At 63.1% G+C, this 23889-nt stretch overlaps 3 protein-coding genes and 1 long non-coding RNA gene across 6 annotated transcripts in view; 3 read left to right on the plus strand and 1 right to left on the minus strand.

Moving 5' to 3' along the window:
- Positions 1-5732, plus strand: ZNF628 (zinc finger protein 628). Its single transcript, XM_047790526.1, is given in 3 exon segments — positions 1-217; positions 2419-4394; positions 4396-5732. Coding segments are annotated over 2 exon segments (3180 nt in total). The 5' UTR covers positions 1-217; positions 2419-2423; the 3' UTR covers positions 5605-5732.
- On the minus strand, positions 5733-11511 carry LOC125132806 (uncharacterized). The gene is made up of 2 exons (XR_007136325.1): positions 11194-11511; positions 5733-5889 (listed from the first exon to the last, which is right to left on the minus strand). It is a non-coding gene; the product is annotated as an uncharacterized LOC125132806 (long non-coding RNA).
- NAT14 (N-acetyltransferase 14 (putative)) lies at positions 6161-8960 on the plus strand. Of its 3 annotated transcripts, none has more exons than XM_047790531.1 (3): positions 6161-6221; positions 6948-7063; positions 7808-8960. In XM_047790531.1, exons 2-3 carry the CDS (start codon positions 6992-6994, stop codon positions 8354-8356), a joined length of 621 nt encoding a protein of 206 aa, XP_047646487.1. In that variant the 5' UTR covers positions 6161-6221; positions 6948-6991; the 3' UTR covers positions 8357-8960. The 3 variants fall into 3 exon arrangements, with proteins under 3 accessions (XP_047646487.1, XP_047646486.1, XP_047646485.1); XM_047790530.1 differs by lacking the exon at positions 6161-6221 and adding an exon at positions 6325-6558; XM_047790529.1 differs by lacking the exon at positions 6161-6221 and having other exon boundaries at positions 6325-7063.
- SSC5D (scavenger receptor cysteine rich family member with 5 domains) overlaps positions 9094-23889 on the plus strand; it is a 24452-nt gene continuing 9656 nt past the window's right edge. Inside the window, 12 exon segments of the mRNA XM_047790525.1 lie at positions 9094-9963; positions 10429-10455; positions 10743-11051; positions 11783-11902; positions 12066-12179; positions 12521-12829; positions 14980-15297; positions 15537-15713; positions 18411-18728; positions 20144-20686; positions 20771-21085; positions 21235-21411. Coding sequence (XP_047646481.1) covers positions 9540-9963; positions 10429-10455; positions 10743-11051; positions 11783-11902; positions 12066-12179; positions 12521-12829; positions 14980-15297; positions 15537-15713; positions 18411-18728; positions 20144-20686; positions 20771-21085; positions 21235-21411 — 3151 coding nt within the window. The 5' untranslated portion in view covers positions 9094-9539.

The following is a 23889-nucleotide window of genomic DNA, read 5'->3' on the forward strand; positions in this document are numbered from 1 at the left end:
CACCGTGACGCACTGACGGCGACGTCGGGGTTTGTGTGCGCGAGAGGCCGCCGATAAAGGTTGGGTGCCTCGCGCCGGGGGCCGTTGGGAGGGAGCGCGCCCCCGCCCCCTCCCCGGCCCCCACTCCTGTACCGCCGCTGCCGGGGACCCGCCTTCCCGTCGACCCCTGCGGGAAGGCGCTGGGTCTCCCTCGCTCTTTCCCGGGTCGGGGCCGCAGGTGAGAGGCCGGAGGGGTGGAGGTGGGGGGAGGGACCGGAGGGCGGAGTCGTTGGGGAAACGGCGAACGTGAAACCGGAAGGGATGCCTTAAAGGGAAGTGCGCTGCTTCACCTCCGACTTTTGTCCGCCGGGCCGGCCCCGCCCACTTAAAGGGCAATAAGGTGATTTTTAAAGGGGGCGGGGCAGGTTGTACAGCTTACAGGAGCTTCCCGCTTTTTCTTCCTGAGAAAGAATTCTCTCTTTAAAGGCCGGTGACAGTGCCCCAGACGTTGAAGGAAAAGCAGTCCCCAGTTTAGTTCAACAAAGGTGGAAATGGGTGTGCGGTAGCAGCATCCTCTTAAAGGGGAAGTGGGGCCTGAGGGAAGGGTGTGGTCTGTTACTGGATAAGCTGGGTCCCGACTCTTCCAAACCGCAGATGTCTCCTGTTTAAGGCATGCCAGCCTTCGAAAGGCATGTGCAGCTAGCTTTCTGGGAGAGCCTCTTAAAAGGACTGGCTTATATTTTAAAAGGGACACTCATCTTTTTAAAGGGAATCTTTACGGCCTGTCCAAAGGGGATGCCCAGCTTGCTTTCATTCAGATACATTCACTGAGCAGTCACTCTGTGAGGCGCTAGGACTCAGTGACCAAGATGCCACTAGCATCTAGTGGGCAGAGGCCAGGCATGCTGCTAAACAGACCGCTGGACGGTGGTCCAGCCCTAAATCTCAGTGCTGAAACTGGAAAACTCTGATTATAAAGTATGTTAGAAGTTGATAAGCCCTATGGAGAAAAAAAAAATAAGGCAGAACAAAAGAATGAGGCATTTGGGGGGGTGCAGAGTTAGGTAGGGTGGTCAGGGAATACCTCCCTGAGGTGACATTTCAGCAAAGACTTGGAGGAGATGGAGGGAGTTCACTGGACACTGGAAGAAAGGGGGTAGTAGGCAAGGGTGTGTGGGGGGGGCCCCTTGTGCCTGCACTGATGGGAATGATTCAGGAGATAAGGAAAATTGCTGTGGCTGGGAAGCCAGTCTTTGGGCCCAGAGGCAGGCAGGTGGAAGAGCATGTTCAGGTTTTCTCAGCCTCAGCACCGCTGACATTTTGGGCCAACTCTTCTTTGCTGTGGGGGGCTGTATGGTCCTTGTAGGGTGTCGAGCAGCAGTCCTGGCTTCCACCGCTAAATGTCAGTGGCGTCGCCCCTCCGGTCCACAACTAGACAACCCAAAGTCTTCAGGCATTGCAAGATGTTCCCCAGGGGGGGCGTGTGGGGGTGTGGTGGTGGGGATGATGGTGTGGGGGAGATGCTGTTCCCCTGTTGAGAACCACCAGTGCAGTGGTTGGAACATGGGAACATTTTCTTCTGGTTGCTTTTATTTTCTCGGTGATAAGATCAACGGCAGGGTCAGCAGCTAAGAATAAGAGGGAAAAGGAGAGAGGTTTGAGGGGAAAAGAAACAAGCCGAGTATACCTCTTTGGGGTGGGTGAATGGACCGGAGAAATACAGGATGAGCAGTTCAGGGAAATGGGGAGGGAGCCTTAATGTTCGTGGGCATGAACGCAAAAGGCTACAGAGGCTGGGCAGGTTGCGGTCAAGTCACCAGCAGCTTTTGTGCTGTGTGAGAGGGGGAGTGGGGGCATGGTTGGAGGTGGAGGGCACAGAGCCTGCGGAATCGTCGGATCACAGATCTGGTTGGGCCTAGGGACTGTGGGTTAGGGTACCAAGACGGAACAGTTGAGGAGGATGCGTGGTGGTAGAGTGGGGTGCTCAGAGGCTCTGTTTATGGTGAAGGGGTCTAGGGTCCGGCAGTGAGCCGGTATTGAGACAGGGTGGAGGATGAGATCTTTGAGACAGAGAGTGTGAAGGATCCCAAGCCAGGCGCTAGAGACCCCAGCCTTCATCAAGGCACTGCCTGTCGCTAGAGGCATTGAGTGCCTGGCCTCATGAAGGCCACACCCAGCCGTCCAGCCCACTGGAGGAGACGGCCTGCAGGGTGCGGGACGGGGCGAGAGTGGTGGCCAGCTTCTCCTAATTTGCTCTGAGTTTCCTCTTCATACCTAAAGTCTTCCATCCTGGGCTGACCTGAACCATAGGAAGCCCTCATCCTAAGGGGGAGGGGGCACCCCCTGCCTCTTAAAGGACCAGCCTGTGGGTTTGGGGTTGAGATGTGTGGGTGGAGGGGGGGCGCGCCTGCCCTGCCCTGACCGGGAATCCCTCCTCAGGTGTGATGGTCGGCTCCCACGCGGACATGGCACCGGCCTCTACCGCAGAGGGGGCCGGGGAGAAGCCCGGCCCCGTGGCTCCGGCTCCCTCGGCCCAGTATGAGTGTGGGGAGTGCGGCAAGTCCTTCCGCTGGTCATCTCGGCTCCTGCACCATCAGCGCACGCACACCGGAGAGCGACCCTACAAGTGCCCCGACTGTCCCAAGGCCTTCAAGGGCTCCTCCGCCCTGCTCTATCACCAGCGGGGCCACACGGGGGAGCGGCCCTACCAGTGTCCCGACTGCCCCAAGGCCTTCAAGCGCTCGTCGCTGCTGCAGATCCACCGCAGCGTGCACACGGGCCTACGGGCCTTCACCTGCGGCCAGTGCGGCCTGGCCTTCAAGTGGTCGTCACACTACCAGTACCATCTGCGCCAGCACACGGGCGAGCGGCCCTACCCGTGCCCGGACTGCACCAAGGCCTTCAAGAACTCGTCCAGCCTGCGGCGCCACCGGCACGTGCACACGGGCGAGCGGCCCTACACCTGCGGTGTGTGCGGCAAGAGCTTCACGCAGAGCACCAACCTGCGGCAGCACCAGCGCGTGCACACGGGCGAGCGGCCGTTCCGCTGCCCGCTCTGCCCCAAGACCTTCACGCACTCCTCCAACCTGCTGCTGCACCAGCGCACCCACGGCAGCGCCGCGCCTGCCCCCGCCCCCGGCGCCGCCCCCGCCCCCGCCCCCCCGCGGGAGCCTGGCAGCAAGGGCCTGGTTCCCGAGGCCTACCTGCAGCGGCACCTCCAGCCCCCCAGCCCCCCAGCGCCCCCGCCGCCAGCGCCCCCGCCCGTGGTGCCCGAGCTTTTTCTGGCGGCGGCCGAAACCACGGTGGAGCTGGTGTTCCGCTGCGACGGCTGCGAGCTGGGCTTTGGCAGCGAGGAGCTGCTCCTGGAGCACCAGCCCTGCCCCGGGCCGGAGGCGCCGCCCCCACCGCCGCCCCAGGGCGCGCCCACAGAGGCTCCCAAGGCCGCCCCGCCGCCGCCGCCGCCGCCGCCGCCCTCCCCCCTGCCGCAGCCCCCTGCCGCCGCCGCCGCCGCCCCTGGCTTCGCCTGCCTCCCCTGCGGGAAGTCGTTCCGGACGGTGGCTGGCCTCTCCCGCCACCAGCACAGCCACGGGGCTGCAGGTGGGCAGGCCTTCCGCTGCGGCAGCTGTGACGGCGCCTTCCCGCAGCTGGCCAGCCTCCTGGCGCACCAGCAGTGCCACGTGGAAGAGGCCGCGGCCGGGCGCCCGCCCCCGCAGGCCGAGGCTGCCGAGGTTACCTGTCCCCAGGAACCCCTGGCCCCTGCCGCCGCCCCGCCGGCCTCCACGCCCGCCCCGGCTTCTGTGGAGCGGCCGTACAAGTGCGCCGAGTGCGGGAAAGCCTTCAAGGGCTCGTCGGGACTGCGCTACCACCTGCGGGATCACACGGGCGAGCGGCCCTACCAGTGCGGCGAGTGTGGCAAGGCCTTCAAGCGCTCGTCGCTGCTGGCCATCCACCAGCGCGTGCACACGGGCCTGCGGGCCTTCACCTGCAGTCAGTGCGGACTCACCTTCAAGTGGTCTTCCCACTACCAGTACCACCTTCGGCTGCACTCAGGCGAGCGGCCCTATGCCTGCGGGGAGTGCGGCAAAGCCTTCCGCAACACGTCGTGCCTGCGGCGCCACCGGCACGTGCACACGGGCGAGCGGCCCCACGCCTGCGGTGTCTGCGGCAAGAGCTTCGCCCAGACCTCCAACCTGCGGCAGCACCAGCGCGTGCACACGGGCGAGCGGCCGTTCCGCTGCCCGCTCTGCCCCAAGACCTTCACGCACTCCTCCAACCTGCTGCTGCACCAGCGCACGCACTCGGCTGAACGGCCCTTCGCCTGCCCTATCTGCGGCCGCAGCTTTGTCATGGCCGCCTACCTGCAGCGGCACCTGAGGACGCATGCCCCGGCCAACACCACTTCTGGCTCTGCAGCGCCCCCCTGCCGGCCCCCAGCCCCCTGCCCCACTGGCTGCCGCTCCAGCCCCTTCTGCTACCCAAGATGTCCACGTCCTCCCCCACCTCCAAGCCACACTCTCCCTAGAGGTGGCAGGGGGTACGGCCCAGGCCCCACCGCCGGGCCCAGCAGCCCCCAACTCCCAGACGTTTCTCCTGGTGCAGACCGCACAGGGCCTCCAGCTGATTCCCAGCAGCGTCCAGCCCCCCACACCCCCGCCCCCACCTGCACCCCCCAAACTCATTCTGCTTCCCTCTGGTACTGGTGGTGGGGGCAGCCGTGCAAGGCAGGGCCCAGGGACAGTGGGGAAGGCTGGTCAGGGGGCTGGGGTCGTTTGGCTGCCAGGCCCTGGGGGGCTGGGGGTTCAGGGAAGGAGCAACACCACAGCCAGCACAGGTGGGCAGAGCCTTATAGTTCTGCAGAATGTGGGGGGTGGGGAGACAGGGCCACAGGAAGTGAGCGGGGTCCAGCTCCAGCCCCTTCGGCCAGCGCCGGAACTGACCACAGTCCAGCTCCAGCCGGCCCAAGAGGTGACCACGGTCCAGCTCCAGCCAGCCCAGGAGGTGGCCACGGTCCAGCTCCAGCCGGCCCAGGAGGTGACCACGGTCCAGCTCCAGCCTGTGGCGGGTCAGCTGTCCAGTTCCAGTGGGGGAGCCGTGGCCACCGAGGCCCCTAACTTGCTGGTGGTTCAAGGTGGGGCAGCTGAGGAATTGCTGGCAGCACCTGGCTCTGGGGAGCCTGGTGATGGTGAGGCCAGCACAGGTGTGGTCCAGGATGTGCTCCTGGAGACGCTGCAGACGGATGAGGGGTTGCAGAGTGTGCTAGTGCTGAGCGGGGCTGACGGGGAGCAGACGCAGCTGTGCGTGCAGGAGGTAGAGACCCTACCCCCAGGGCTGGCAGAGCCTCCAGCCCCGGGCCCACCGGGACAGAAACTGCTCATCATCCGCAGTGCTGCAGCCACCGACCTGCTGGAGAACAGTAGCGTGGGGGGAGGTACCGCTGCACTGCAGCTGCTGACCCCACCACCGGGCCCAGCCTCTGCTCCAGCGGGCATCCCTGGGGCTCCTGCTTCCCAGATGGTCCAAGTGGTCCCTGCTGGAGCTGCACCTGGGGGTATGACCCCACAGGGACTACCCTCCATCCAGATTGTCCAGACTCTGCCCGCAGTCCAGCTGGTGCACACGTTTTGAGTAGAACCACTGGTACCTCTTCCCGCCCCACACAGAGACCCTGACTCACTGTCCGCATTGGCTGGGCTGAGCTGAGCTGTGGGCAGGGGAGCTGCAGGCTGGGCTTGCTAATAAAGACAAGAATCGTCTTTCCTGTGCTTTTGTTTTATTGGTGGTCTGGGAGGTCCTTGTTATGGCCGTAGCCACCACCTGGGAACTTGGAGTCTCACTTGTGTTTTGGTTCTCAGGTGGCTTGCTTTGCGTCTTGGGGCCAGACGCTTCTCCTGTGTGGGGCTCTGTTTATCCCTAAAAAGAAGAGATGCAGGGATCATTGTAGGGGGGTGCGTTGGAAATCCTTGCTCCGGCACTTGTTGGCCGTAAGTCACCCCACCGCCCCCCCCCACGGAAAAATGGATGAGTGGGTGGGAATGCGCATCACGAAAGTCACCGAGCCCGGGTGGGTTAGGGTTGGCCAGTGTGAGAGCGAGAGGGCTCAGGATGCTGACGTGGCCCCTCCCGTGAAGGCTCCGGAACCAATGAGCATTGATCCGCTCTCTTCGCCTCCGCCCTCCTGCGCTCCGGTTGCTGAGCAACCAGGCGACTTCGGGAGGCCAGCGTGTGTTTCCCTCGCGCGTCGGGTAAGTACCGCTCCCCGCCCCCACCCTGCCGGGTCCACAGTTCCCATCCCCCCATGCCTCCCCCTCCCCAACCCCTATCGGCTCTGGTCCTTCTACAGCCCTCCTTTCCCCATTTCCCTTTCTCACCGCCGCAGGGTCGCTGCTCCTGCCCTAGTCTCTTCCCAGCCCACGCCCTCCTTCCTCATCCCCCCTCCAGAAGCTTGACCGTGGTTGCTAAGGCTGAGGGCAGGCGTTGCCTACCCCCACAACAGTGCGCGAGTATTACGTCACTTCCGCCGGCTACTCCTTCCAGACCCTGCTCCCCCCCCACTTGTCAAAAGCAAAGTGACCCGCAGAGGTGTTTGCAAGTTCTTGTGCCTGCGACAGGCCCCTTTCGGGGGCGATTGGGGGGTGGGGAGCTCGGTCCATTCCCTGGCTGTAAGGGGAGTTTCGTTCACCCGTCGGACAGCCACGGAACTTGGGAGGGAGCCTGGCTTTGCCAAGTGCTGGCATACACGGGGCCTTCAGGCGTAGATCGCTGAACGCCCCTGGGGGCCGAGAGGCCTCCCGGGAGACTTTAAAAAGGTGGTCGGGTTGAGAGGGAACCCTGTTTTGTCTCGGACCTCACTTGGGGCCGCGACTGTCCTCCGTGTTCTCACCCGGGAGATGCTGCTGCGGGTCCGCAGCTCTGGGGCGCTCTGGGGAGCAGAGGTGCCCTCTTGACGCTGACCTGCTCATTTTCGCCAGGTGCGCGCCTGCTCCCTTGGGGGCGCAGGAGCTTGGGGGCTGCCATGGCCCCCAGCCATCTGTCAGTGCGGGAGATGAGGGAAGATGAGAAACCCCTAGTGCTGGAGATGCTGAAGGTGAGAATGGGCAGGGCCGCCAGGGGGCCTGGGGGGTTGGGTGGGGCGGCGCCAAGGAGCCAGAGAGGGTGGAGGGCAGTGAGGGAGGGCTGGACACCCGCGTGCTCGGGAGGAGGCGGGGACAGAATGAGGGGGCACCGGAACCCTGGGAGGGGGCGGGGGTGAGTGGCTGCAGCCGCGGTGAGCCAGCCCTGATCCCTGGAGAGCTATTTTTTCCTCCTGAGAGACTTCCTGGCTTGGCCCCTTCCCTTTCTAGTACCTTCTGTGTGCCCTGGGGGTCCAGAAGAGTTTTAACAGTTGCAGCCCACCACGCACCCACTCCTTCCCTATTTTCCCCACTTCCAGGCTGCCCTGCACCCAGCCTCCTCGCCCACAGTCTTCAAAGTAGAGCCCTCAGGCCTCAGCCTAGCCCTTGAGTGCCCCCAGGTTCCCCCTCCAGCTTCCTCTCCTGTTGTCCAGGGTTGTGATCCTGCTCTGGCTTGGGGCAGTTCCTCCATCCAGCCTTCCCTGGTGCCTGTGTCTCCACTGAATTAGGACCCCCCGCCACACACACACACCCGCCGCCGCTGAGCTCCTGAGTCACCTGCTTGCTCATTAAACCCCTGTGCGGCAGATGTGCCCGCCAGCCCGTCTGCCACAGGCCCCAGCTCAGTGCCCAGATCCCTCCCCAGCAGGGTCCGCCCCCCTCCCAGTCCCTGCTCCCCACGGGAGCCCCACCGCTCTGACTGCTCCTCCTGCCCGCAGGCTGGTGTGAAGGACACAGAGAACCGAGTGGCCCTCCACGCCCTCACGCGGCCTCCAGCCCTGCTCCTCCTGGCAGCTGCCAGCAGCGGCCTGCGCTTCGTCCTGGCCTCCTTCGCTCTGGCCCTGCTCCTGCCTGTGTTCCTGGCTGTGGCGGCCATGAAGCTGGGTCTGCGGGCCCGGTGGGGCTCGCTGCCCCCACCGGGTGGCCTAGGGGGACCTTGGGTGGCCGTGCGGGGCTCGGGGGATGTGTGCGGGGTCCTGGCTCTGGCCCCAGGCTCTAGCGCTGGGGATGGGGCCTGGGTCACCCGCCTCTCTGTCTCTCGCTGGCACCGCCGCCAAGGTGTAGGCAGGCGGTTGCTGGCTTTTGCCGAATCTCGGGCTCGAGCCTGGGCAGGTGGCATGGGGGAGCCCCGGGCCCGGCTCGTGGTCCCGGTGGCCGTGGCCGCGTGGGGTGTGGCAGGGATGCTGGAGGGCTGCGGCTACCAGGCCGAGGGGAGCTGGGGCTGCATGGGCTACACGCTGGTGAGGGAATTCAGCAAGGACCTGTGACTCCAGACCCCAGAGGGAGGAAGCCAGTGCTTAGAGAGCACCTGCTGTGCGCAGGTGCCTTCACACCCTCCCTCTGCCCACTCAGGGCCTGAAAACTGAGGCCGCCAGAAGGCAAGAGACCCCACCGCAGTCTGACATCTGCCTGTCGTGTTTGAACTTGTCAGAGAGGTCACGCTGTCCAGCCCCTGCTTCGGGTTCTCTCTGCACGGGGAGACCTCCCCGTCTGGCTGCCACGCCTGTGCCACCTGTGCCACGGGCCTGGGGAGATGTGCGGCGGGAAGAGGGAGGCTAAGCGAGTACGCCCCCCCCCCAGGGTTAGGACGTGGCGGGGGCACCCCACATGGAACAAGGCCCCTGGGGAACTGGATGGGGTTGATGCCTGTGCTTGGAGGGGGTGGGGCTGCAGAAGCAGCAGAGATGGGGTGAGCAGAGCCTTGGCAGAGGAGGGCTGTCTGTCTGGAGAGAGCTCCAGGGGAGGGGGGCAGTGGGCCCAGGACTACCCGGCCAGGCCAGCCCCTCCCTGGGAAGGTGAGAGCCGAGCGGGGCAGCCAGACCCATCTGGTTTTTTACACTCGTTTGTTAATAAAACCTGAAACTGCTGTGAGCCCATCTCCCTCTCTCTCTCTGATGCCTTTTCCAGTCCGTCTCTGAACCCCCGCTTCTGGCTGGCTCCTCCTTTCCCAGGGTTGACATTAGCTGTCGGTGGGGGTGCTGGACTGGCAGCAGGGGATGCAGTGAGCTCACGGCAGCGGCCCTGCTCCCTGCCAGCCCTCTGACTCACGCTCCCCATTACCGCATTTTTTCCGCCTCACAGCTGCTTGGTGCAGAGAGAGAGTGTGGGGCTGCCCTCCCCCACTCAGGCCTGACCCTCGATTCGCCCAACCCCTGGCCTCAGTTTCCTCAGGAGACACACAAGCTCGACCACTGCTCCCCTCCCTCAGATGCGGGCTGGGGACTTTGTGTGCACATCCCCCATGGGAGTGGAGAGAGGGGTTTCTTAGTCTTCTGTCTCAATCCAGAAAGTCCTTCCTGGAGTCTGGCTGCACATCTCTTGCTGCGCCGTGAGCCCCAGATATGCCAGGTCCCTAACCAGGGCGGCTGAAGTGCATCTACCCTCAGAGCCCTCTTCCCTGGTCCCACCAGCCTTCCCTGGCTGAACAGAGAGGAGGCCGAGCCCCGCCCCATGCTCGCACCCCCGTGTGCACCCCAGTTCGGATCCCTCCCCGCAGCCTGCCGACCCCTGAGCGTCTCAGCCCAGCGCGCCTTCTCCTGGCCGGGCTGCCCTTGTCCCGCGTGGGTGTCTGCAGTTGGACACTCTCCCTCCCGCCTGCTAACACCCTCCTCCCCAGGCCTCAGGCGCCGGCCAGCCCCCTCCCCGCCCCCACTCCTGTCCCCTGCTGCCTCCTCGGCAGCCTCTTTTCCTCCTGGCAGAGCGTCCAGCCCAGCCTGCTCCTCCCTGGGTCCAAGGCGCCTTCAGCAGGCAGGCGCGGCCCTCCCTCCCTTCCTCCCAGCGGTGGCCGCCACCTCCTCCCTCTCCGGCTCCAGTCCCCTCTCACCCCATCCCCGCCCCGACTCTGCAAACATGAGGGTCTTGGCCTGCCTCCTCGGTGAGTGACCCCTTCTCCTCGGGGATGCAGGGGCCTGAATCCCGCCCTCTGACCCCTGAGCTCAGCCACTGGGGGGCCTCCGACTTCTGGGCCGGTCCCTGTTCCGGTCCCTGTTCCTCGGGGGATGTGGGGCTTCTGCCCTCCGGCCTGATCCCCCAAGGTTGCCGCCTCTGGCACACTCAACCCCACCCTCTTAGGCCCCCCCCAGGGACCTACCTGCTGCCCCCACACCAGCCCTGACCCTGTGGGGTGTCACCCATCCTTTAACCTTTAGCCAGGCCTCTGGGGAGCGCGAAGGGCTGGCCCCCTGCCTGGACCTGAGGCGTCTGGGGCCCCGCCCACCTCAGGGACCTGAACCTTGCCAGGCCCTCGGCTCAGAGCCCTGCTTCCTAGCTAGCGGGGTTTCTGGGTCAGAGGTGTGAGGCCCTCACTCTGTCCCCCCCACCCCTCCAACCTCCCTTCCAGCGGCTCTGATGGGGATCCAGGCTGTTGGTAAGTGGCCCCAAACACGTTTTCCCTCTGGCCTTGCTCAGCTCCATCCCATGCCCAGCCTTGCCCTCTGCTGGACCCACTTCCCTCAGGACCACCTGGGCGTCCAGCCCCATGCTTCCTACGAGGCTGGGGTACCACTGCTCTCCCGGACACCCAGGATTCGGGCTCCCCATCAGCAGCCAGGGGGAGCTGGCTCCCAGTCACGCTCTGGCATTCAACCCCCAGCCCCTCCCCTCCCCTTGGCCCCAGGGTCTCCAGGATGTCACAGCCTTTCCTCTGTCCCCCAGAGCGGCTGCGTCTGGCTGATGGCCCCCATGGGTGCGCTGGCCGCCTGGAGGTGTGGCACGGCGGGCGCTGGGGCACTGTGTGTGACGACGGGTGGGACCTTCGGGACGCCGCTGTGGCCTGCCGGGAGCTGGGCTGCGGGGGTGCGCTGGCCGCCCCTGGAGGGGCCTTCTTCGGGGAGGGCACGGGGCCGGTGTGGCTGAGCGAGCTGGCCTGTCGGGGCAGCGAGCGGCAGCTGGGCCTCTGCCCCCACCGGGGCTGGAAGGCCCATATCTGCTCCCACGAGGAGGACGCCGGCGTCGTCTGTGCAGGTAAGGCGCCCTCGGCCCTCTCTGGGAACCCAAGTCCTCAGCCCCGTAACCCTGAGAATCGAGACGTCCAGATGCCCCAACCCTCGACAGCCCCCAAAGCCAGGATTCACCATGGCCCTGGAGGGCCCAGCCACCGCCTCACCCAGGGTCTGCCGCTCCATAGGCTCCATAGCGTCCGGCTGTTGGATGGCGAGAATGTGGAATAACCCCCTCCGAACCGAAAATGTCCTTTGAGACCGATAAACAAAGCAGGCAATTCCTTGAAGTGGGATTAGGAGGTTTATCGTGGGGAGCTTGCAGGCAGGCAGGCAGGCTCAGGCAGACAGTGAACCAGAGGCGTTTCTTTGCAGCTGCACTTTGCACCCCTGAAAGGGGTGCAGGGAGATTTAAAGGGGCCAATGCTAGAGACAGCATCTGACTACCCAAGGGCCGGTCTGCAGGAACAGGAACTGGTGTTCGTTCTCCCCCCGCCCGCCCCACCTGGGGGTCTCATGACCACCACTACTCCTAGGTCGTTAGGCGTCTGCATCGGCAGTAGGCATCCACCCCATGTTCATAGTGGAAGAAGGCAAGGGTAAAAGCTGAGAGGGAACCTCTCTGGTTTGGGCGGGTTCCTGGTGAGGAGGCTAAAGCTCAGCCTTGCGGAGAGGGAAGCGGGCAGGACCGTGGGCCTGGGATGGCGCCGACAAAGCGGAGCCCATGTGGTCCAGCCCCACACTGCTCTTCCCAAGGTCAGCGTGTGGCCGACTCCAGGGACCGAGAGGACTCACCTTCAATCCTGGACGGGGACCCGTGGCCGGGGCTGTCTGGGGAGCTGAGCCCCAGCTCGGAGGAGCCCCCCGTGACACCTGGTGAGAAGCTCCCCCCCATGCCCTCTCTCTTGCATCAGCTGTGAGAGCTGCCCGTGCCCTCCTCACCCCCGAAGGCCCCCGCCACGCACAGGAGCTTTGGGGACAGACCCGCAGCCCCAGGAGGTGCAGCTCCTGACCTCCCCACCTCTGTCTCCTTGCCCAGCCCCCCGCCCAGCCGGGACCCCTCAGAACACCTCTCGGAGGAAGAGCCCCAGGCCGCCCAAGCAGGCCAAGTCCACTAGGGCCCCTCTGGTGACTGCTGGAGCCCCTCGCCAGGGTAAGTCCCGCGGGTCCCCCTCTGCCAATCTGGATGGGGAGGCCCCCAGGTGCTGTCCTTGTGGCATCCGGGCATCCGCAGCCCTGGGGATTCCCAGTCAGGCCCAGGCTCCCCCGCTTCTCCCCACACCCAGCCTGGTATTCACTCCTAGGGCCCATGCCCCCTGCCCTGCTCAGAGCCTGGCTGTCCCCTTGAAGGCCAGCTGGCAGGCCGATCTCAGCCACTGTCCCCTCAGAGTCTCTGTTTCCCCAGATGGAAAACGAGGGTGCTTGAATCCTCCAATCCCCCGTTGCCTCACACCAGGCCCCTCACCGTCCCCCTGTCCCTGCTCCCCTCCCCAGAGCGGCTGCGCCTGGTCTCCGGCCCCCACGGGTGCTCGGGCCGCCTGGAAGTGTGGCACGGCGGGCGCTGGGGCACCGTGTGCGACGACGGCTGGGACCTGCGGGACGCCGCCGTGGCCTGCCGCGAGCTGGGCTGCGGGGGCGCGCTGGCGGCCCCGGGAGGGGCCAGATTTGGCCCGGGCTCAGGGCCCGTGTGGATGGACGACGTGGGGTGCGGAGGGGGAGAGCAGGCCCTGCGGGACTGTCCCCGAAGCCCCTGGGGCCGGAGCAACTGTGACCACAGCGAGGACGCCGGACTGGTCTGCACCGGTAGGTCCCTCCTGCCGGCCCGGACCCCGCCCCACGCGATGACATCACGACACTCATTTTAAGGGGCTCCCCCTTCCCTACCCTCCCTCCCATCTTCCCTCCTCCCTCCTTCCCTCCCTCCCTCCTCCGTTTCCTCCCTTCCTCCTCCTCTCCCTTCTCCTTTCCTTCCTTTTTTTCCCTCCCACCCCCCCCTCTCCCTTCCTGCCTCCTTGCGGCACCCGATTTCATTAAGCCCCATCCCTGCCGGCGGCGCCGACACCGCCGGCACAGGAGAGACCCAGTCCCCCGTCTCAGGACTCTTAGTCCCCCTGCTACGGCTGCAGCTGGCCCAGGGCGGGGGCGGCCCACAGGTGCGGGGTGGGAAAGTCTGGGCCGTCAGGAGGCGCCCACCCAGGCGGGGCACGGAAAAGCTTCCGTCTGCGGATGGGAAGGGGGAGGGAAGGGTCTCCACCAGCGTCCAGTGCTCTGCCCAGCGCTGCGGTGCCAGGAGCCGGCTCAGAGCCTCACCCTGCTTCACGGCCCGCGGGTGGATGACTGCCCCACCCTTCACGGATGCAGAAGGCAGGCAGCCGACCCAGACCTTGACCCACAGGGTCTCTCCCACGGCACTGGGGGACCTGGGGATTGGGTGTAGGGTGTGTTGGGGACGAAGACCAGGGGGACCAGGATGGGACCCAGCTCAATGAACAGGGGGCAGTCGGGGTGGCCCCGCTGCGTGCCATAGGGTGGAAAACATGTGGGGGCAGAAGTGGGGTCCCTGAAGGCCAGTTGCCAGAAGGTGAGTTGAGGTTCCAGAGGGGGTAAGTTGTTGGGGCAAAGTGAACCGCTGGGGAGCTTGGTTTCCCACTTAGCAGCCTTGCTCCTCCAGGCAGCCCAGGGAGGGAGCAGGAGACGCAGGCCAGTAGTGTGTCACCCTCGCTGGTTGGTCCTGGTCTCTAGAGCACCGACTGAGGCAGATGGGGGCCAGAGAGATAACCCAACTCTTACCCTAGAGAGACCCAACAGAAGTGTACCCCCAATCCAGCAAGAGGTCAGCGTCTAGACTAGTGGCTCTCAGGGCACGTGGGCAGCATCTGGAGGCATTTCTGGGCATCTTGGCCATGTGGGGCAGCGGGGGTCCTGCCAGTATCTGGGGGTGGGGCCTAAAGACGCTGCTGGACATTCTACCTCTCCTCCCAGCACAGAATGGTCCGACCCCGGTGTCAGGGGTGCTGAGGCTGAGAGGCCCGGCTTTACAGGGCTGGGGAGGGCAGCTGAGGAGGGGACCCGCTTGGGGAGGTGGGGGGGAGGGCATCAGGGCTGGGGTTCCCAGGGCAGGTCCGTGGGGAGGCAGGGACATGGGGGGTGGGTAGGCAAGAGTTGGACTCCTTTTTTTTTTTTTTTGTCTTTTTAGGGCCACACCCACAGCATAAGGAGGTGCCCAGGCTAGGAGTCTAATTGGAACTGTAGCCGTCGGCCTATGCCACAGCCACAGCAACTCGAATCCAAGCCGTGTCTGCGACCTACACCACAGCTCACAGCAATGCCGGATCCTAACCCACTGAGAACCTGCATCCTGGAGTTCCTGTCGTGGCGCAGTGGTTAACAAATCCGACTAGGAACCATGAGGTTGCGGGTTCGTTCCCTGCCCTTGCTCAGTGGGTTAACGATCCGGCGTTGCCATGAACTGTGGTGTAGGTTGCAGATGCAGCTTGGATCCCACGTTGCTGTGGCTCTGGGGTGGGCCGGCGGCTACAGCTCTGATTTGACTCCTAGCCTGGGAACCTCCATATACCGCAGGAGCGGCCCAAAGAAATAGCAAAAAGAAAAAAAAAAAAAAAGAACCTGCATCCTCATGGATGCTCATCAGATTCGTTTCCACTGAGCCATGACGGGAACTCCCAGAGTTGGATTCTTGGAGAGTGATTTCCCTCCCCCGCCCGGCCCCGCCCCCCAGAGCCTTGTCCTCATGGGCAAGCTGAACATCCATTTTGCTGTACCATCTGGGCATAAAGCAGGACCCTCCTAGAGCCTGCACCTGCTCACGCGTCCTAGTTACCCAAGCAATGGCTACACCTGCTCACGCGTCCTAGTTACCTGTGTGCAGACCTTGGTACCAGCTCATCCACCGCAGTTCTCCATCTCTCTGTTCTCCCTCTCCCCACGTCCAGGCCCGGCTCCTCGCCTGCGTCTGGCTGATGGCCCCCATGGGTGCGCTGGCCGCCTGGAGGTGTGGCACGGCGGGCGCTGGGGGTCGGTGTGTGATGACGCCTGGGACCTGCGAGATGCTGCCGTGGCCTGCCGCGAGCTGGGCTGTGGGGGTGCGCTGGCCGCCCCTGGAGGGGCCTTCTTCGGGGAGGGGGCCGGACCCATCCTCCTGGACGATCTTCGCTGTCGGGGAAATGAGACAGCCTTGCGCTTCTGCCCGGCACGGCCCTGGGGCCAGCACGACTGTCACCACCGGGAGGATGCCGGGGCTGTGTGTGACGGTGAGAGGGCCTAGGAGAGAGGCCAGGGAGGTGGGTGTGGGTGAGCCTCGACTGGGGGGGCTCAAACTGAGGGGTCCTGTGTATCCCCGATGCATACCCCACGTGTCCCACGTTCCGCCCAGACTCCTACCTCGTCCTTGTCCGTGAAACATCACCCTACATCCATGGTCCGGGGATGGCAGGTGTGGAGGGCCCGCCTGCAGCGCAGCAGTGGTGGTGATGGGCTCTTCCTGCCCCAGGTATGCCCCTCGGGTACGTCCCTCCCACGGCCCCCGCGGTGGACAGCAACAGCTCCAGGCCCAGGGAGGCTGCCTCCAGGCCCCCACCCCCTGCAGCGAGCCAGGCCCCAGGGACAGCAGGCCTTCCACCTCCGCCCGCCTTCCCTACCGCCCCTCGGGAGCCTGGTCCCGAAGCTGGTGAGTCCCTTCTGCTCGCCAAACGTGGGGCTGAGCCCCTGGTCCCCGCCCGCGGTCATCAGCCCCCACGGGATCCCCCCCAGCTTGACTGTCTGGGGAAGGGAATGTGGGGGGAACAGAGCCCACACTCGGAAGGGCCCAGCTTGGTTCCACGCACTCCTCTCACAAGGCCGCCTCCTTCTCACAAATGCTCCAAGCACTGGATCAGCGATGGCTCTTGTTTTAAGATACAGGTTTTATTATTAGTCAGGTGTGGCCGGGACAACACTTGATGAGATGACGGTCCCTGGAAAGGTGGTTGGTTCCTCCCAGGTCCCAAGAGGAGGGGACAGCCCCCACACAGCACGGGGCCCACGGGGAAGCACCAGGCTCAGTCGGGAGGCAGATGGAGCTGGGCGAACATGGGCGAAGCCCTGGGCGTGGCTTCCGTGGGGGGAATGGACGTGGCAGGGGAGCCAGGGGGGCTGGTCTGAATTGCTTCTGTGCGCTCAGGGGCGCAGGGGGTGCCCGGGTGGACAGGCACCTGCCCTGGGGGTGATGGGGCAGGTGGAGCGTGGCTGGAGTGTGAGCCTGATGGCGGCGGGGTTGGGCTCTGTTGGGCACAGGAAGCGTGCGTTCCAGTAGGCTCCTGTCTCTGGGATTAGCAGTCCCTCCAGCACCAGCAAGGCCCCAGGACGTCAGAGCATCAGGCGTAGCAAATAAAAAGGCCGGCAGGAGTGGGAACTTGATTGCTATGAGCAGAGACTTCTTTCCCCTTTCTTTTCTTCTTTTAAGGGCTGCACGTGCGGCCCATGGAAGTTCCTAGTGAGGGGTTGAATCTCGGGTGCATCTGAGGCCTGCACCACAGCCACAGCAACACTGGATCCTTAATTCGCTGAGCAAGGCCAGGGATCGAACCCGCATCCTCACCGACACTGTGTCAGGCTCTCAACCTGCTGAGCCACAATAGGAACGCCCCCTTTTTCTGAATAATAATGATAACATTTGCACGCACTCAGCGCTCCCTGGCTCCTGTGACCAGTGCTGTTCCCAGCCTGTCACACATCTCCATCAGATACGGCTCCGAACGCTCCAAGTACTGCCTGGTTTCTATGTTATGAATGAGGCCCCGCAGCTAAAAAGCAGGAGAGCCAGGACCCCAGGGAGGGCAGTTTGTTCCAAGCCCACTTTCTTTCTTTTTTCCTTTCGACCATGCCCGAGGCATGCAGGAGTTCCTGGGCCAGGGATCGAACCTGTGCCACAGCAGTAACAACACCAGGTGCTTAACCTGCTGAGCCACCAGGGAACTCCCAGAGCCCACTTTATTTTATAATTGTGCTAAAATATATACACCATAAAATTGATCATTTTAAACTTTTTCTTTTTTTTTTTTTAGGGCTGTACTCGTGACATATGGAGGGAGATTCCTAGGCTAGGGTTCGAATTGGAGCTGTAGCTGCCAGGCTACACCACAGCCACACCACATCCAAGCCAAGTTGGCGACCTACACCACAGCCACAGCAATGCTGGATCCTTAACCCACTGAGCAAAGCCAGGGATCGAACCTGCGTCTTCATGGATGCTAGTCAGATTCATTAACCTGAGCCACAACAGGAACTCCTAAACCATTTTTAAACGTAACTGTTCAGTAGTATAAAATACGCTGTAACGAAGTTCCTGCCTTGGTGCAGTGGGTTAGGAATTTGACTGCAGTAACTTGGGTCCCTGCAGAGGTGGGGGTTTGATCCCCGGCCTGGCACAGTGAGTTAAAATACCCTGTCAGGGAGTTCCCGTCGTGGTGCAGTGGTTAACGAATCCGACTAGGAACCATGAGGTTGTGGGTTCGATCCCTGGCCTTGCTCAGTAGGTTAAGGATCTGGCATTGCCATGAGCTGTGGTGTAGGCTGCAGACGTGGCTCGGATCTGGCATTGCTGTGGCTCTGGCGTAGGCCAGCGGCCACAGCTCTGATGGGATCCCTAGCCTGGGAACCTCCATATGCCAGGGTGCAGCCCTAAAAAGACTAAAAAAGACAAAAAAAAAAAAAAGACACTGTCAGTGTGGTGCAGCCGTCACCACTGCCATCTCCAGAACCTTTTTTCATCCCAGATACCCCAGATCCGCTGCTCAGTCACCTCCTGTGCCCCATCTCCCCAGCCCCGCATGTGCCATTCACTCTTCTGTCTGTAGGAATGTGGTGACTCCAGGTGTCATGTGGAAGCGGAGTCCTACACTGTTTGTCCTTTTGCGTCCGGCTGATCTCACCGAGCGTAGGGCTCTCCAGGCGCATCCACACTGTGGCATGTGTCAGAATTTCTTTTTAACGGCTGACTAGTGTTCCACTGTGTGGACGGACCACGTGGGCTCATCTGTTCGTCCACCATGGGCACTTGGGTCACTTCCCTCTTTTGGCTCCTGCGAAGAACACGCTGCTGTGCACGTTCGTGTGCGTGTTGGGGGGAATGCCCGCTTTCACCTGGCTTTGGGTATGTTCCCGGGAGGATCCAGGAGGACTTCTGGGCACGCGGTACCTGCGCTGAGCTTTCCAAGGAACTGCCCTGTACCCCTGACGTGCCCCCTGTGCAGCAGCACAGCACAGGCCCGGATGAGCGCCCGCTGCTGGGAAGGAAGCGTGGGTGATGGAAGAGGCAGGGAAGGTGGAGGAAGACTCAGCCAGACTGCCTCCCTGACGCGCATTCTTCGCGACTCTTCCACCGCAGGGTCCCCTCAGCTGCGCCTTGTGGCTGGGCCCAGCAGGTGCTCAGGCCGGCTGGAGGTGTGGCACGACGGGCGCTGGGGGACGGTGTGCGACGACAGCTGGGACCTGCGGGACTCGGCTGTGGTCTGCCGGGAGCTGGGCTGTGGCAGCCCTCGGCTGTCAGACCCCGCTGCCGGCCGCTTTGGCTGGGGCGCCGGCCCCATCTGGCTGGACGACGTAAGGTGCATGGGGACGGAGGCTTCCCTTGCTGACTGCCCCGCGGCTCCCTGGGGGAAGCACAACTGTGCTCACAATGAGGACGTGGGAGTCACCTGCACTGGTAAGAAGGCCCTGGCCGTCTGCTGGCTCCTGGAGGGCTTCCTGGAAGAGGGAACAGGGAACTAACATTGAGGGCCCGCCTCCTAAGCCCCTGCTCTGGGCTGGCTATTTTCGTACCTGTGACAACATTCACACCTTATGATAAGGCTGGATTGGTTGGTATTATGCCCATTTTACGAATGCAAAGGCTGAGGCACAGAAAGGTTAAGTAATTGGCCCAAGATCACACAGCAAGTAAGTGGCCTACCTGGGATTCTTCCTCCTCCTCCCTTCCCCATGAATCCAGGAAGTCTCCCACCTAGAGGGAGTGCTGACCTCCCCAAGATGAAAGGATGTAGGGGGAGTTTCCATTGTGGAAACAAATCTGACGAGTATCCATGAGGATGCAGGGTCAATCCATGGCCTCGCTCAGTGGGTCAGGAATCTGGTGTTGCCATGAGCTGTGGTGTAGGTTGCACATGCTGCTCAGATCCCATGTGGCTGTGGCCGTGGCTGGCAGCTTCAACTCCTACAAAAAGAAAAAAAACAAAACAAAACTGAAAAGCCATCAAAGTCAGAAGCACAGTTTCCTGGTTCAAGTCAGCCGAGGGAAGAGGCATGTGGGGCTGGGTCCAGGAGAGACCCTCATGGAGCCCCCAGCCATTCTCGCGCAGGGAAGTCGTGCAGATGGCACTTAATTCTCCCAGCAACACACACACAGTGCCGCTAACCAGGGACGCTCATCCAGCCCTGGGGTCAGCGTGGTTGTAGGAGCTTTGTTGTGAGATGTGACTGGCAGCCCACAAATCACCTTCTTAGCGTAGATGGTCCAGGTGGCCCCAGCCCCCCAGGGGAACAACGCACTCTTCCCAGACAGGACATCTAGGGCCTGCTGCTTGCTCCAGCGGCCAGGGGCAAAGGGCCAGACCTTTCCTTGGGTGGGGTTAAGCCTTGTCCTGCATCATTCACCCCTGGCATCACGGCATCTGCTACCTTCCCTGCGCTGATCAGAGAGGTAAGCAGTGGTGGCCGCAGGGATGGACTGACCCCATCTCTCCTTTTCCTATCCTCCCAAGGGCCACAGGAGCCACAGAAGGGTATTGAGCTGGGGAAGGACCGGGTACCGTCCTGGTGGGGCGGTAGGGGCTGGACAGGGAGGGAGGCCAGTCCAAAGGAAGCAGGGCCATGGCTGGGGAGACGGAGAGCACAGGTCAGGTGTCAGGGGGCGAAGGAGAGTCACATCATGGGTGCAAGTGCCCAGAGGCGGGGGTGGTGCCAGCTCTAGGCCTGGCTCACAGGAGAGGCTAAGGACACGTTTGTGATGTGAACGAAGGAATGGGAACTTGGTGGGTGACGGCAGAGGGGAGATGACAGGAGGGCCTTTTTGGACAACATCGTGGTGGCTGCCCTCTTCCCTGTCCTTCCCCCGGCTTCCAGGAACACCCGGCCTGGACTCCATCTCAGACCCCTTCAGTTGGAGCTGGATCCCTGGCCTGGGTCGAGATCCGGGTGTCTGGCTCCCAGGGGAGCTGGCCACCAAGCCCTCTGCCAGGCTGACGCCCAGTGTTCCCGAGAAAACCACCACCAAGGCCCCAGGGAAGATGCCCAAGAGCACGAAGAAGTGGGGGACCAAAACCATAAAGAAACCGACCACACAGCCTCCCGAGATGCCAACCACGAAGCACTCCAGGGCCCCGGGCACCCAGGGTCCCCCAGAACTGACCTCATGGACCACTGCCACAACCCTGCCCCCCGAGGCCTCGCGAAGACCAACCTCTGTGCCCACCACTAGGCTGACCTCACACGCCCCTGTGACGCGCACTCCCCGGGCCCCCTGGGAGCGGAGCTCCAAGACCGTGGCGGCGCCAACCAAGCAAGGGCCTGGAGAAATGACCTCTGAGGCCCCGGTGGAGCCGTCGGCTGAGATCCCAGGAGAAGGTTCTCCAGAGTCATCTAAAGAGCCAGCCACTGGGGGGTCAGGTGAGTGGAAGGAGCAGGAAGGCTGAGGCTGACCCCTCTGACCGTCGCCGCCGACCCCTCCTGACCCGGCCCTTCTACCGGCAGGCCCGTTCCGGGTTCGTCTGGCTGATGGGCCCAACCGGTGTGCGGGCCGGCTGGAAGTGTGGCATGCTGGACGCTGGGGGACAGTGTGCGATGACGGCTGGGACCTGCGGGACAGCACTGTGGTGTGCTGGGAGCTGGGCTGTGGAAGGGTCCGGCCCCGGGTGGGCAAAACCCACTACGGCCCCGGGACCGGGCCCATCTGGCTGGATGACGTGGGCTGCAAGGGGAGCGAGGCCTCGCTGAGCGACTGCCCCTCGAGGGGGTGGGGACAGCACAACTGCGACCACGAGGAGGACGTGGGGCTCACCTGCACTGGTACTTCGGGGTGGGCGGCCCAGGGGGCGGGGCCGGCGCGGCGTGGGGGCGGGGCGGCATGGGGACCAGGCGCCCGCAGGGGCTCCGGGCGATTCTGGCGGAGGGGCTTGGAGCAGCAGCGAGGATTCGCTCCTCCGATTTCTCCCAAGGCTACTCGGATGAGGAGGACTATCCCCCCTGGACCTGGGACCCCACCTCGGGAGAGGACGTGGCCAAGGGGACCACCGCTGCAGGGATGCCTGGACGATCTCCCTCCTGGGGCACCACTAGGAGGCCAGGGACCCCCACCGTCGCCGCCACAGCAACGAGGCGCCTTCCAGGCACAGGTTAGGGGCTGGGCCGGGGCGGGTGGGGGCCTCCATAAACCTCACTGCCGGGCTCTCAGAAAGACCCTCTTCAGAGTTCCCGTCGTGGCACAGTGGTTTACGAATCCGACGAGAAACCATGAGGTTGCAGGTTCGATCCCTGGCCTTGCTCCGTGGGTTAAGGATCTGGCATTGCCGTGAGCTGTGGTGTAGGTTGCAGACGCGGCTCAGATCCTACGTTGCTGTGGCTCTGGCGTAGGCCGGCAGATACAGCTCCGATTAGACCCCTGGCCTGGGAACCTCCATATGCTGCAAGAGCGGCCCAAGAAATGGCAAACACACACACACACACACACACACACAAAAGAAGAAAAGAAAGACCCTCAATGAGCCGGCCTCCCTCCAGAGACCCTAAAGACCCTCCCTCCTCAGGTGCCACAGAGCCTCTAAGAGGAGACCTCGAGTGTCTCTGAGAACCAGACCAGGCTCCGCAAAGCCGGAGCCCACAGCCCTCCTGCAGACCCACGAGGGCCTCTGGGAATCAGCCGTGATCCTGGAGCCTGGGCCCCATCCAGAGCCCCCTCAACACGAATCCTCTGGACCACATGCCGGAGGCCACCCTGTGGACACTCGGCCTGCCAACCCTAGCCCTTGAGCCCGTCCTCCCAGCTTGCACTGTGGTCTGGGTCAGACTGTGGCTGAGGCGGGATGGTGTCATCCAGACCCAGGGTTTTGGCCCGTGGCCTGTCTCGGTGCCTGTTTCTCTCCTTCCATCTCGGCTGCCACGCCTGGGCCCATTTCTCCACCTGGTGCGTGTGTGTGTGTGTGTGAGAGAGAGAGAGACCTCTGTTGAATCCCTCCCTACCCAGGGTCCCTCCTGATCCACCTCTGCTCCTCCTCCTCACACGCTCCCTCTTTTTTTCTCACCCTCCTCATCTCCATCAGGCTACTTTCCCCCACCGTCCCGCCCTCTTTCTCACGTCTTTCTTAACTTCACACTCCCATCATTTCTAGTTCGCCTTTTTCCCCGGGCGTCTTTATCTTTTTTCCCCCTCTGCATCCGATGTTTTCTCTCGCGTCCTCGTTTTTTGAGGCCCACTCCATCTCCTGTGTCCTGCTCTTCTTTCATTTTCATTTCGAGTTTCTCACGCTCATCTTCCCTATTCCACACAGTTTTTCAGTCAGTTTCTCTTTCTTTGGGTCTTTGGGTCTGTTTTTTTTCTTTCTCTTTCACCACCCCCGCCCCCGTCCTTGTCTCCATGGCCTCACAGCCTCTCTTTCACATTTTTTCTCTGCTTACCAAGGGCACAACTGGTTACCCCCATTTTTCAGTTTTTCGTGCCCGGTTTCCCTTCCTCTCCCTCCAGAGGCTCCCTTTCCCTTGCGCTCCCACTGCCTCGCCCTCCACCGCTTCACACTCGATCCGCGCCCCCTGCCCAGGGTGGGTTCTCCCCCCTCCCTTCCTCCGTCCCTCATCTTTCTGCGTGTCCATCCCACCATTCCCTCTCTTGTCTCTCTCTCCCTCCATTTCTTGCATGGTTCATCCAGCCACTTGCCCCGGGCGTCGCCGGTTCTGATCCCTCCGCAGGACCCTGGCCCTCTGGCCATTTGCCGCCTTCCCCCCACGCTCCCCCGCACGCTCAGCACGCATGCGCACTCCACGGCCCTCGGCGAGGGGGCGGGGCCTCGGGTGGAGGGGCGGGCCGGAAGACGTCATAGGCGCGCTCTGCCTCCTGATTGGCCAGTTGGCGGCTGTAAAAGCCGGCGAAGGGTGAAGCGCGCTGCCCTCCCGCTAGGCGGCGTCTGTCTCGGGTGGTTGTGGTGCTGACCCGCGGGGAGGAGCGGACCTCGGGGGCTTGGCGACTTGGGCTCGGGGAGCATCTAAATTGTGAGTTAGGGCTCAGTTTCTAGACCTGCCGCTCTCAGGTGCAGTGTGGCCAAGATTCCAGAGCCTTTGTTCTCTGCCACCCAGCGCCGCCTCCCTATCCCGTAGCGCCGCCTTGTGGTGGAGACGGTCCGATGCTGGCCGCGAGCGGCTTCGTGAGCGGCTGGGTCCGGCCCGCTGTGGGGAGCTCCTCTTCCTGGTTGGGGAGGGGCGGTCCATGGGCGTAAGTAAGTGCAGAACTGCATACTTACGGCGCGATGGAAGTCTCGGGAGTCACACATACGTCTTTAGTGACGGGAAACTTGGAGGGAGGGCGGGCTCGGGGGAAGGGGTATCCTCATTAGCAGGTGGCTTTGAAAACAAGAACACCACTTCTTTGAACCCCAGTTTCTTTCTCCAAAAAACAAACAGCCCTAGGGTCCCAGGAAAGAGTCAAGGAGAGCTCACTGTGCCAGGCACGCCTCATTCCACCTGGGTGATATGGTGTGACTGCCTAGGGGTGTGGCCTCTGTGTTTCAGGAGGTGTGGGGGAGCAAGGCTTAGAGATTGAGGTCCGCTTTAAATGGTGTCGCAAGCAGCTGGCTCGTTGGGTTTGGAAAGAGTGCGGAGTTACT

Source organism: Phacochoerus africanus, chromosome 8 (genome assembly GCF_016906955.1).
Source record: "Phacochoerus africanus isolate WHEZ1 chromosome 8, ROS_Pafr_v1, whole genome shotgun sequence".
In the NCBI taxonomy this organism is placed as follows: Eukaryota; Metazoa; Chordata; class Mammalia; order Artiodactyla; family Suidae; genus Phacochoerus; species Phacochoerus africanus.

Bases quoted from the DNA above. Each gene is read 5' to 3' on its own strand.
- NAT14 (XM_047790531.1), top strand. From the start codon at position 6,992: ATGGCCCCCAGCCATCTGTCAGTGCGGGAGATGAGGGAAGATGAGAAA. The intron at 7,064-7,807 runs GTGAGAATGGGC...TCCTGCCCGCAG, and splicing joins TAGTGCTGGAGATGCTGAAG to GCTGGTGTGAAGGACACAGA.